This window comes from Prorops nasuta, unplaced genomic scaffold, assembly GCF_024137725.1.
Source record: "Prorops nasuta isolate Cenicafe-Biocafe unplaced genomic scaffold, Cenicafe_Pnas_1.2 PNAS00010, whole genome shotgun sequence".
NCBI lineage: Eukaryota > Metazoa > Arthropoda > Insecta > Hymenoptera > Bethylidae > Prorops > Prorops nasuta.
The window spans coordinates 3,989,067-4,000,225 of NW_027116807.1; the positions used below are offsets into that span (position 1 = coordinate 3,989,067).

The 11,159-nt window shown below is 33.0% G+C and overlaps 1 protein-coding gene across 1 annotated transcript; it reads right to left on the bottom strand.

The window, feature by feature from the left end:
* Window positions 1–1,522: 1,522 nt before the first annotated feature.
* Window positions 1,523–7,482, bottom strand: wit (wishful thinking). The gene is made up of 12 exons (XM_066732707.1): window positions 7,085–7,482; window positions 6,419–6,673; window positions 6,252–6,351; window positions 5,970–6,158; window positions 5,659–5,895; window positions 5,432–5,587; window positions 5,168–5,350; window positions 4,930–5,099; window positions 4,620–4,815; window positions 4,299–4,499; window positions 3,851–4,069; window positions 1,523–3,672 (listed from the first exon to the last, which is right to left on the bottom strand). Exons 2-12 carry the CDS (start codon window positions 6,617–6,619, stop codon window positions 2,630–2,632), a joined length of 2,895 nt encoding a protein of 964 aa, XP_066588804.1. The 5' UTR covers window positions 6,620–6,673; window positions 7,085–7,482; the 3' UTR covers window positions 1,523–2,629.
* Between the last annotated feature and the right edge of the window lie 3,677 nt (window positions 7,483–11,159).

Sequence of the window (11,159 nt, forward strand, 5' to 3'; positions counted from 1 at the left end):
AAGAATATTGGGCCTTCGTATAAAAGGGACAGTGTCAACAAGTTTCACTGAAACGTCAAAGCTCGATTTTCACTGGGCCAGCAGCCACCAAGAAGCTCCTCTCACTTTTCCAAAACTTGGCTTTCTGCAAAACATCGTTGATGGATTCACCGCAAGTGTTTTTCATTAAGCACGTTCTTATCGATATCCGCGACTGTTATCAAGAGCAGTCGAATTTGAGTGAGCGGGGAATGATTGGAGAAACACGCGCGCGCGCGGCCACTTATGTACGTATGTAGAAAACTTAACGTGTATGCATGCTTGCAGAAGTGAAGATAGAGTATCGAGATTAGCCCCAATGATAAGAGAACTTTGCGTAATTAACGACGAGTTAAGTGGGCATATTGGCTAACGCACAAGAACACAAAAAAGAAATTAACCCAAGAATCGCTGACTCCCGCTGGTTCGAAAGTATTCTTTCTCGCCGCTCCTTCCTCAGCTAGGCCTTTACCAGCAGGTATCTGGCCTGAGTCTGTCTTTAGTCTTTACTACCTCCACCAGAAACCGAGAGTCCGCGCGGCGATCGAGCAACGCCCGAAGAAAAACTTCAATAGGGAAAGTTGAAGGGAGGTAGAGGGAAGTCAATGGACTTTGTAGAGGGGGACAACAAACCACGCAAAGACCGCCCATTACCAACAAAATGGAGTAGATCAAAGAATGAAAACTCCGCCCAAAGACCGCCTACAAACAGCCTGTAAACAGGCTCTTGTACCTACTGACTACTATGGTACATTTACGTACCTTCGCTATGATATATTTAAATTTTTAAAGGGCATTATCCTACTGGAAAAATCTAATAATCACTCGTCTAATTATCATTTCAAACAAACAACCATCTACATTTACAAAAATCACGATAAGCAGATATAGATACTCTTGTTATCATCCTTATTGCAAGGATATTACAAGGAGGGACACACCGCATGGGCGTCCGCGAAGGAAGCTATATGCTCCTCCCCATGGGAATTAAAAAGCAATCATTTTCACTGCATACGCAGGCCTTTGCTTAAGTTAATCACGGTTAAACTGTGCCTGAGCAAGCCAATCAGAGAACATTACATACAGAGGGAATTAATTCTTCTCGAGAACTATGGAGCTTTGTTGGAAGTATTTATTAGAACTCAGAAAATTATTTTTTTCAAACGCTGATAGTTGATTTACGCTAACTTCACAACATCACCGCCTGGGAGGGGTCTGACGAAAATAGGGGATCCTAATTGATAGTTACACTGATTGAAATTTCGTGGTAGACGCATATAAAGACAAAACCAAAAAAATGACCCAAGGTCCATCGAAATTTAGCAAAGCATAAGCGACAATGCAATCATATACTTCATATACGGAAAAGATGATCGAAAACTTCATAATTAATTTTTTAATTTCTAGATAATTATTGTAGAATGTTAATTAGTCTCATTCTGATGAGCTTACGACTGAAATAAACATACGGAGGGTTTAATAATCGTTGGCAAACAAATTCAGAGAAGGAAATTCAAAGTCTTAATATTCGCTGATCTTCGTTTATTGTAAAATTGATGATTGTATGTGTCTGTGTGTGTGCTTACAATAATTGATCAATGCCGCATCTAGAATTGATTTACAGTTATACAGAAATTATTTATAAAGTCGATTCGAATATCATAGTTTCTCCCTAATCTATAGAGATGCGCATTTCTTCTTGATTCTCATTTTTCTCAATTATTGGTAGTATTTTATTAGCGGTTATAGTACCGCTATGGAATCTGTGTAAATTTACTAATCAAATCATATTTAATTATGGAATACTACCATTTATGTGCATAATCACTAATACGCAAATTGAAAATAACGGAACTCACTGAATTTTACAAGAAACATACAATGAAATATAAACCGACTTTTGCGTATATTAATTTAACAATAATGTCATTCATACTCGAGTATATTCTTTTGTAATCGTAAAGCTTATCATAAATTTTATTAACTTTACCTTAGTGTTATATATTTTTAGAGTATAAAATTTTTCTTAATCTTACACATAAGTTTTTTTAATTGCAGCGTGCTACATAATCGCTGCACTTTAAAAAGTTAACTCGTTAACAAAAAAATATTATTAAAGTCTTGTTTATAATTTTGCCATTTAGAGCTTTGTTCTTACTCGACGAAAGTTTTACCACTGATCAGATTAAAGTGATTGTATTATTGCATTCGACGCTTCAATATAGTACTGGCAACGTTTAGTTACACACTAACATGTACACTCAACTCTATGAAACTTATTAATCTTATTGGCCTAAATCACCTTGGTCAATGTTCCTGGAATGTTAAAAAAACACGCGAAATACATCAAAGATTCTAAAAGTCTAATATTAAGAGATAAAAAAAGCCTATACACAAATTTTTGGCTTTAAAGTGATGCGTTTGACTAAGTCATAATTGCGAACTCTGCATCCTTATATTGAAATGCTAATTAGGCTTAGTCTCATTGAAACCTTATCTTCGTTTAACAGTTGAGACGTATGCCGAAAAATAAAGCATTTATCTATGATGTTATATTATCTCACAGCATAAGTATCTTGTATAAGTAATATAAGAATTCTATATTTTTTCATTAAAAGCAAGTAACGTTTTTGGTACAAAGCTCTGTTGCAGAATTTTTATCGTCATTATCACCGATATCCATACCAAATGGCACTGAGTTCCAAATGGCTTTATCGTTTCTATCTTCATCCTCATTAAGTATATTGCACATCATTCGATCATCGTACAGAGAAAACCGAGTTGCTGCTTGGGCACGACCACGTATCTTTCTAACCGACGGTGGTAAATCTCCCGGTGTTTTTATTCGCATGTGTGGATCCTTTAGCAAATTCGTGTTAGATTTTACATTAAAAACTTCATTAAACTTATCAATACTTTCTTGCCTGCTGAGATTATTTTCACTCTTTTTAGCTTTCAAGCTCATCAGTGACAAAGTTGACGGTCGGCTACTCACTGCGTTACCTTCCTCATACCTTTGCTTTATCGGATGATCAGTATCTCTGTCGTTAATATCACTTTTTGAAATCGAATTTGACGAAGTTGAACTATTATTAATTATTCCATTTACGTATTTTCCACATGGAGATATAGTTACATTTGTTTCTACAGGTTTGATTTGTAAATTTTGTTTCGTCAGTAGATTTAATTTCGAATCTTCTCTACTATCTATTTGATATTTATTATACGGTTGTGCTTTCTTATTTACCAGAATTTTCTTTAAATTAGGCCAAGCACCAAAGATTTTTTTCCGAGAGCTTTCAGCAACGTGTTCACACATATTCGTTTGCTTCTTCTTATTATAGCAAGCAGTTCCATCATCAGAAATAACATTTTGAACGTAAGGTATCGGAGTCGCTGGTCTTAATTGCACTAAATGAGTGGAATTCTGAATGATATCATTAGCAAGATGCCCCTGATTTTCAATAACAGGCTTATATTGATCATTGCACGCATGTTTTTGGGATTTGTCGACGAGAATGTTACCACTATATTCTAGTTCTTCTAAAGAATCAGACTGCAGCATTAAGTTTCTTTCTAGACAAGGATTTCTACCTTGATAAGATTGTAATGTTTTCGTGTGATTAAACATTGCTATTTCATTAGAGTTTTTAGCTGAAACAGAAAAGAATTAATCGTATGTTTAAATATTCCTTCGCTTTTAGGTACACAATTACCAATAACTTAAACTTCTAAAATTTGTAGATTACCAATTAAAAGACACTGATATAGGGCTACAATTTTTAAGTTTCAAAAATACTTTTAAGGGTAATGAATTGTAACTGTTGCTTACAACTGTATTCATGCGTAATGCTTTCCGAAGGTGACAACGTAACTAAATTGTCGGTGATCCTATCGTTACTAGATCCATCTTGCATCGCGTTTAATGCCATTTGAACAACATGAATATTATCATGGTGAGATGATTCGCTATAAAGGCTGTTTGTCGTCGAAGGCACTAATGCACCATACGAGTTTACCATTGAACTTCCGTCCGCCACATACATGGTTACTAAAAAATGAAATGAAATGAAATATAATTGTTATTTGTGAATTAAGTTTTTAATTTGAGATTGAAGGATTTTAAATGGTTAAAATGACTGTTTCTTTCTTCCAGATGGTCACTGCATTTAAATTTATTGATTACCGACGTTTATGAGACGTCCTAATTTATTTAAAAGTGGTGACTGTTAGGAAGTGAAAGATAATAACAGAAAATTTTTAACGTTTTAAGGAATTACCACGATGTGACTGTAATTCTGAAAGTCGTTCTTCTATACATAGAGCAGTTAACCGAGCCTCAGCATCAGCATCCCAACAATCTTCCATAGTTTCTTTTATTAGACGTACACCAGGCTTGTCAATTAAAGTCCCTTCTAGCAAAGGCCTAGCTTTGTTGCGAGATACCAAAACCTGCATTTTTTCAAATGTTGGATGAAGCCCTAAAAAAAATAAAATCTTTTGAGTTTAATAGAAACTGAAACGCTTTTTAACTTCGGCCGATGTGAGGGTTAATATTGAAATTAGTATTATACATAATTTATACAACTAGTTTAACAAACCAATTTCATCCTCAAATGGTAGCTTATATTGTGGTATATCGGAGCCGGGGATGTAAATATCAGAACATCTAGATACCAACTCCCACAATACTAATCCCATAGCATAAACATCGATTTGTTTTAACGAGCTCTCACAGTCTCGCAAATTAACAGCACCTTCAAGTACTTCTGGAGCCATATATCTCAATGTTCCCACCTATGATTATTGATAATATAAACATAGTTACAGATTATTCTTACTAAAGTTTAATTGAATACAAAATGTTCTTAAACTCATAAAATATTATTGATTCTCCAAATTAATATTTACGTCGTTAATAGATTTAATTTCGGCATGCTGCTCTTCTCCATTAGAATAATATTTAGAGCCAGAAATTTGAACTGCCAAACCTAAATCACATATGCAACAACTGCCATCAGCTTTGATTAAAATATTTCTGGAGTTTAGATCTCTGTGTGCAATGCAGGGTTTGAATTTATCTGCAAATAGCGATGTTAGTGGATTTCTCTGTCACTATCAAAATTTATGTGAAAAAATAAGTAAATACCTCCTTTTCGTATATCCGTATGTAAATATGCAAGACCTTTCACTATCGATAGGCCCATTTTGCAAAATAGGGTCCAATTGATAGTTCGTGCTCTCAGAAAATCTGTTAATGTTCCACCTGGGGCAAAACTGAATACTAATAGATACTCAGTATTACCTTCCATATTTGTTCTTTCGTCAGTTCCTGCAAGTACTTAACATTTAAAAATTTGTGTATTGTAATATTAAGAGATAAAATAGAAAACAGAAAAAACAAATCACTTGCCATAATAATGCAATAAAGATGCATGATCCATAAAGGGTAAGCAGTAAGTGTCCTTTTCATTGTGAAAGTAGTTTCGGTAATGAGATGGAAATATTTTTACAGCAACATCCCGATCTCCCAAACTTCCTTGCCATACAGATCCATACCTACCTTGTCCTGTTAAGTATTTATGGAAATATATTATAAGAGCTTATATATTTGATTTTAATAAAACACTTATAGCTTACCAACAATCGTTGTGAGCTTCAAGTGATCAACTGTATAAGTACCAGTTCTTAATGTTAAGCTATCAATATAATGGTCAGGATACGGTATAGATTTTCTTCCTCTTCCTAAGATGTTGCTGTGATATGCTCTATATGCTATAATAGCTATGGAACATGTAAATAATATTGCACATACTGACACACTTATCACAATGATGAATCTGTGTTCTGCATCTGATTGCTCTAAGTATTCTGTAGCTAAAAGTATTAATTATTACAGATAGATATTTATCTACCTATAAACAAGTTATACTAATTCTTAAATATCTTACTTGGTTGACTTCTGTCTGAGCCATATTTAAATATCTTATTATCGTGATACAAAGTATTCCTATTTGTTATATTTAAATTACAATAATTGCCATGGCAGCAACAAAATTTAGTATTATTTAAAGCTTTTGTTGGAAGGGCTAAGCACTCAGCAGTTTCACATTCTTGTTCTCCAGCCTGCTCCCAGCACCCTGTTAATGGTAATGTCAATTACACTCACCAAAAAGGAAAACACTTAATACTGACTTTATTTTAATACATAATTAAAACAGTTATAAAGTTACCTTGAAATAGAATTGTAATTTCTGTACCATTTGAAAATTTTTCTTCCTTCCACAAAGCATAACAAAAGTTACTGCACTCTTCAAATTTCTCATTGTTCACCTATACCAGACAAATTTATATTACACTTTATACACTCTCCTTTGTACTGCAAATTGTTTATACTCACCACAGAATTTTCTATATGATTATCTTTAGGTATATAGTTTAAACTTCCATAATTTTGCTTCAATGAAATACCTTCGATATTGGTTGTTTTACTAGCACATATTTTACTACCATAAATGAATACTATATACGTGTCATGTAACAGTATTACTAATATGATAGATACAATGCCTTTCATTGTGATTTGGCAAGTTTCTTTCATATGTAACCACTTCAGACTGATGCCTTCAGACTTTGCATTATGGATTCATTTTTTCTGTGTTGTATAAATGATTATCAGTTAGTGTCTTTTTAGCAAATGTAAAATATAAATGATAAAAAATAATAGTACATAATATTAATATACATATATAGCAATTTAAATTCTCTTACTAACATTTATAGTAATATTTAATATTATGTTCTTAATGTTGAATACTAATTATATTTTTTATTATTCAGGCAAAAATTATATGTGCTAGGCACTATAATTTACAATATAATATAGAAATTTAACTTCATTTTAACACTGAGCAGCAACTTTAGACTTTATTGATAAGTACCACATCAAAACTCATTCAATAAAGATGTATTTCTCAGTAGTAGAAGTGTTAATAAATGTAAGAATAAAATAAATCCTTCATTCTGAATGATTATTAAAAAAAAAATCAGTTTTTATTATACATACATTAACAGATACTGACGTTCTGAAAATGTTGATGTAGAATTGTACTGTTTTGATATTGTCACGATTGTCAACATGAAATGCATCGCACTGGCTCGACAAAATGAATAAACTAATTTTAAGGGTCAATGCCGTCACGCAATACGGTCAAATCTTAATCTGCCCGCAGTCCCTTTAGAATCTTCAGCTTTTTACTTCAACCGTGTCCTCTGGTGCTCCAATCAGTCCCTATTCCAATATACAGCAATATACGGTATATACGCTAAAAACCCAGACCCAGATCAGACCGCCCTTTGATAGAGCCATGAGGATAAGAATACATGGTGGGAAAAGAGAGGGTTGTGCTGGATAACGGTGTCAACGGCGCCACACTGTTAATGACGGTGGGATGACTGGGATGTAGGGGGGGGAGGGAGACTCTGGGAGACTGGCGAATGGTGCGCGTCGCGCGAGTGGTGAAGTGGCGAATAGTACGAACTACGAGTTATATACGGATTCTCCATGCAGGGCATTGGCTTGGCATGGCAGTCTGACAGGGCAGTGTTGAAACTTTGCTATATGTCATGTGACGCATATTATAGAAGTTGCACTGAGTTGCACTGCTCAGGCTGCGTTCGTTTATGTACTGCCAGTACTGAAAACCTATATTTTACGTGACATACATTGTAGAATTTTAGTACTCGCAGTTAATAAACGAACGCAGCCACAGTAGTGAGTGCTCACACTCGCAGTCAATAATGGAGAACGTGACTTTAGCAACTCAGTAACTTAAAGAAACTTCAATTGGTTGGAAACTTAAAGCGGCAGTTAGCTAATAGCGTCGACCATTTGAATCTCAGGAGTTAAAAGCGAATTAGTAATTTCTTGTCAACGTTAAATGAAAAAGGACTAATTATTTGTTATGTCCAAATTTTTCTGTATTTAAGATCGAATTTAAATACAGTCAATCAACAATGCTGAAGATTAATTAATTGTTGATCAATTAAGTTTACTATAGACTTTAATGCGAGAGATTATTTTTTATTTAAAATTCTAGCCTTTTCAAGTAATAAACTAAAAAGTGAGTGAGGATTATTTCTAAATATTTTTCGGAGCTTTACCACCAGGAAATGTAGAGCTTCTAGATGTCGTTTCGGACACTTTTGCAAAAAGGAGCGTATTCAACCCCTACAGTGGCCTATAGTTTATCAAGCACACAATATTACATTATTTATAGATTTTCAAAATTGAACATCATCGTTAATTGATATTGAATAAATCCATTATAGCGTAAGAGCAAAATAATATTAGCATCCTCCATATGTGTGCTACATATACAGTACTGTGTAAATTAATTTATAAAACGAGACTCCAAGCATTACTATATATAAACATTTGATTATAATTTGCAACACTGTTCTCATTTATATTCTAACAATTTGTATATTTTTGCAGAAAGTTAGAGATGCTGCGCGCGCGGCTTTCAATCAGTATGTATATAATACATAAAAGAGAGACAGAAATGCCGGCCAAAGAGACTTAGTTGCGAGCAGGACAACCCGGATCAATACCGAAGAGTATAAAGACACTTCAATCTACGGCAAAGCACAGTATTCTCGGATCGCGCACACCCGCTGTACGGCCTGTACGTTCGAAGCAGCTTTAGGTACACTTTAGCACATCGAGATGATGTGTTAGTGCCAAGATTTTTTTTTTACACGTTGCCTTGAAATATTACCGATTCAATTTTTGACGAGTCAGTGAAGAGTAAAGCTACATATTATTAAGAAACTGCAATACTGATTTTGTCAAAAAGAAAAAGCAAAAGAATAGAAAGCCGAAGATTTACAAGTCTTATGTTGATTTTTACCTTTCTAAAATCCCTCCTAGCACAAATAATACGAAAATTTCATTTGGTACTAGGAGTGAAATTATTCTTTTATTCGTCCCGCACTAACGCTAATGAAATGCAAAGCTAATTTTTGTACACGGTAGTTTTTATAATATAAGAGGCAGATTTTTTAAAAATATTCCATTTTGTTACTAATTGAAGAACATATGTAATTATTTTATATAGTACAGTAGTTTCGTTATTTCTCTTATCAAATAATTAATGTATATTTCTTTTGTCTTAAATATTTGATAAAGGAAATTTCATTATTTCCTGTTATATTATATGAAATATTTCAAGCTGTCAGATATAAATTTATGTATTGACTCGACGTTAGTGGTTATTCTATTATTCTTTAATATCGTCCTAACGGTGAAATTAATGTAGATTTCTATGCGCTTAATGAATCTTAATAAGATTCTCATTGCATTTCTAAATAGAATGAAAATGTTCTATTATAATGTATTCATCGTTAAATCTTTATTATAGTGTCAACGGCTGACAGTCTTCATTTAAGAAGAAGGAACGAATTTTTTCTAAACGTTCTATTCTAAATATTATAAATTAGACTCGAGTGTAAAAAGAACTTTTATACAAAGTGGTTTCACATTAGTAATTGTGACTTTTATACATGTGCATTCACTTATTACATTATAAACGCGGTAATACATTGTACTATAAAAAACAACAAAGTGTTTAATGGCAGAGCTTTTAGACAAACAAGATTTTAACAGGGATATACATTAATTTCTTCGGTAAATAAAAAGGTAAGCTGATAACGTTTGTAATTCCACTGGCGTATAGTAGCTATTTAAAATGGACAAATTGCCATTATTATGGTGTATACAATTTTATAGTATTGCGTGTATATATATGTATATAATACTGTACAGTCATGAATGATCTATTGTTTATAATATTTAACGATATGTATATAATATTTATATGTACTTTATTACGAAAAGAAAGCATAGCATTTTCGGCAATCAGGAAAATATGTAGGAAGATACAAGTGATTTCCTATTATAGATGAAAAAACGATTTTCACCGATTGCCCCGCCTTTCTTTTTTTTTCCTCCAAAGCCGGCCTCGCCGCTTAATCTACCAGCAATTCTCACCAAGCGCACGGGCTTTCGTTCAACTTGGAGAATGCTTTTTCGAAGTAAATGAAAAATCATAACAGTTGTTGAAAGTTTTGAAAATTTACAAGCATTGTTCGATAAAACAGACGACGACTTTATTTGAATTGTTGGAGATTCTGGTTCACTCAATTTTACTTATAAATATTTTTTAATATTTTTTTTATCTGTAGAATTGATTTCCAAGGTCCACTTAAATTATCTACTACTGCGGGAAAATAATCTGCCAAATTTGAGGTAGAGAAAAATCTGTTTTATGATAAATTTATTTTGTATCGATTCTTAACTATTTTGGAATATTTCATAAATAATTATTCAATTATACACAAATATAACAGAACGTTCTGTATTACATGTTAGAAACAATCTGACTAGTAAGAAGATAATCTAAAGGAAGTATTAATCATAATATTAAGAAGAGAATGGCAGAAAATCAACTGTCTTATTTGTTAAGCTTTGATAAGAAACTTTACATAGGTATAGGATTGCGATTAGTAAAAACAAATAGTAAATAATTACAATCCAAAAATGATAGTAGATAATCTAGAGAGAAACTGTACCTTTACTATAACAATAAGAAAAGAATTGCAGAAAATCAGCTGTCTTATTCATTAAACTCTGAACAGAAACTTGACATTAGTATGGGATTGCGATTAGTAAAAACAGATAGTAAATAGTTAGAATCCAAGAATGATAATGCGATGACGATGACTCAGAGTCTAAGCACTCTATTTCCATACTTAGAGTTGATTTCATCACTTGCTGTTTGACTTTAAACGACACTAACAAAAGCCATGCTCTTCTGCCTCATTTTCTACTTTTTTATTTTCACTGTAAAAACTATTGTTTGTCAATTATTATAGCCTATTTTTTTAATCTCCCGATTAACGTTAGATTATATTTTATTAGATTAGATTAGATTTGATGCAAAGTCAGACGTAATTACAAGTCAAAGCTCTGATTGTTTTCACATGCATTCCTAATATTAATAACATCGATTAGGAATAATTTGGTTTTCACTATATGCAAAGGACAAAATTTCTTCATAAATTGCAACAACAGTGTCTTA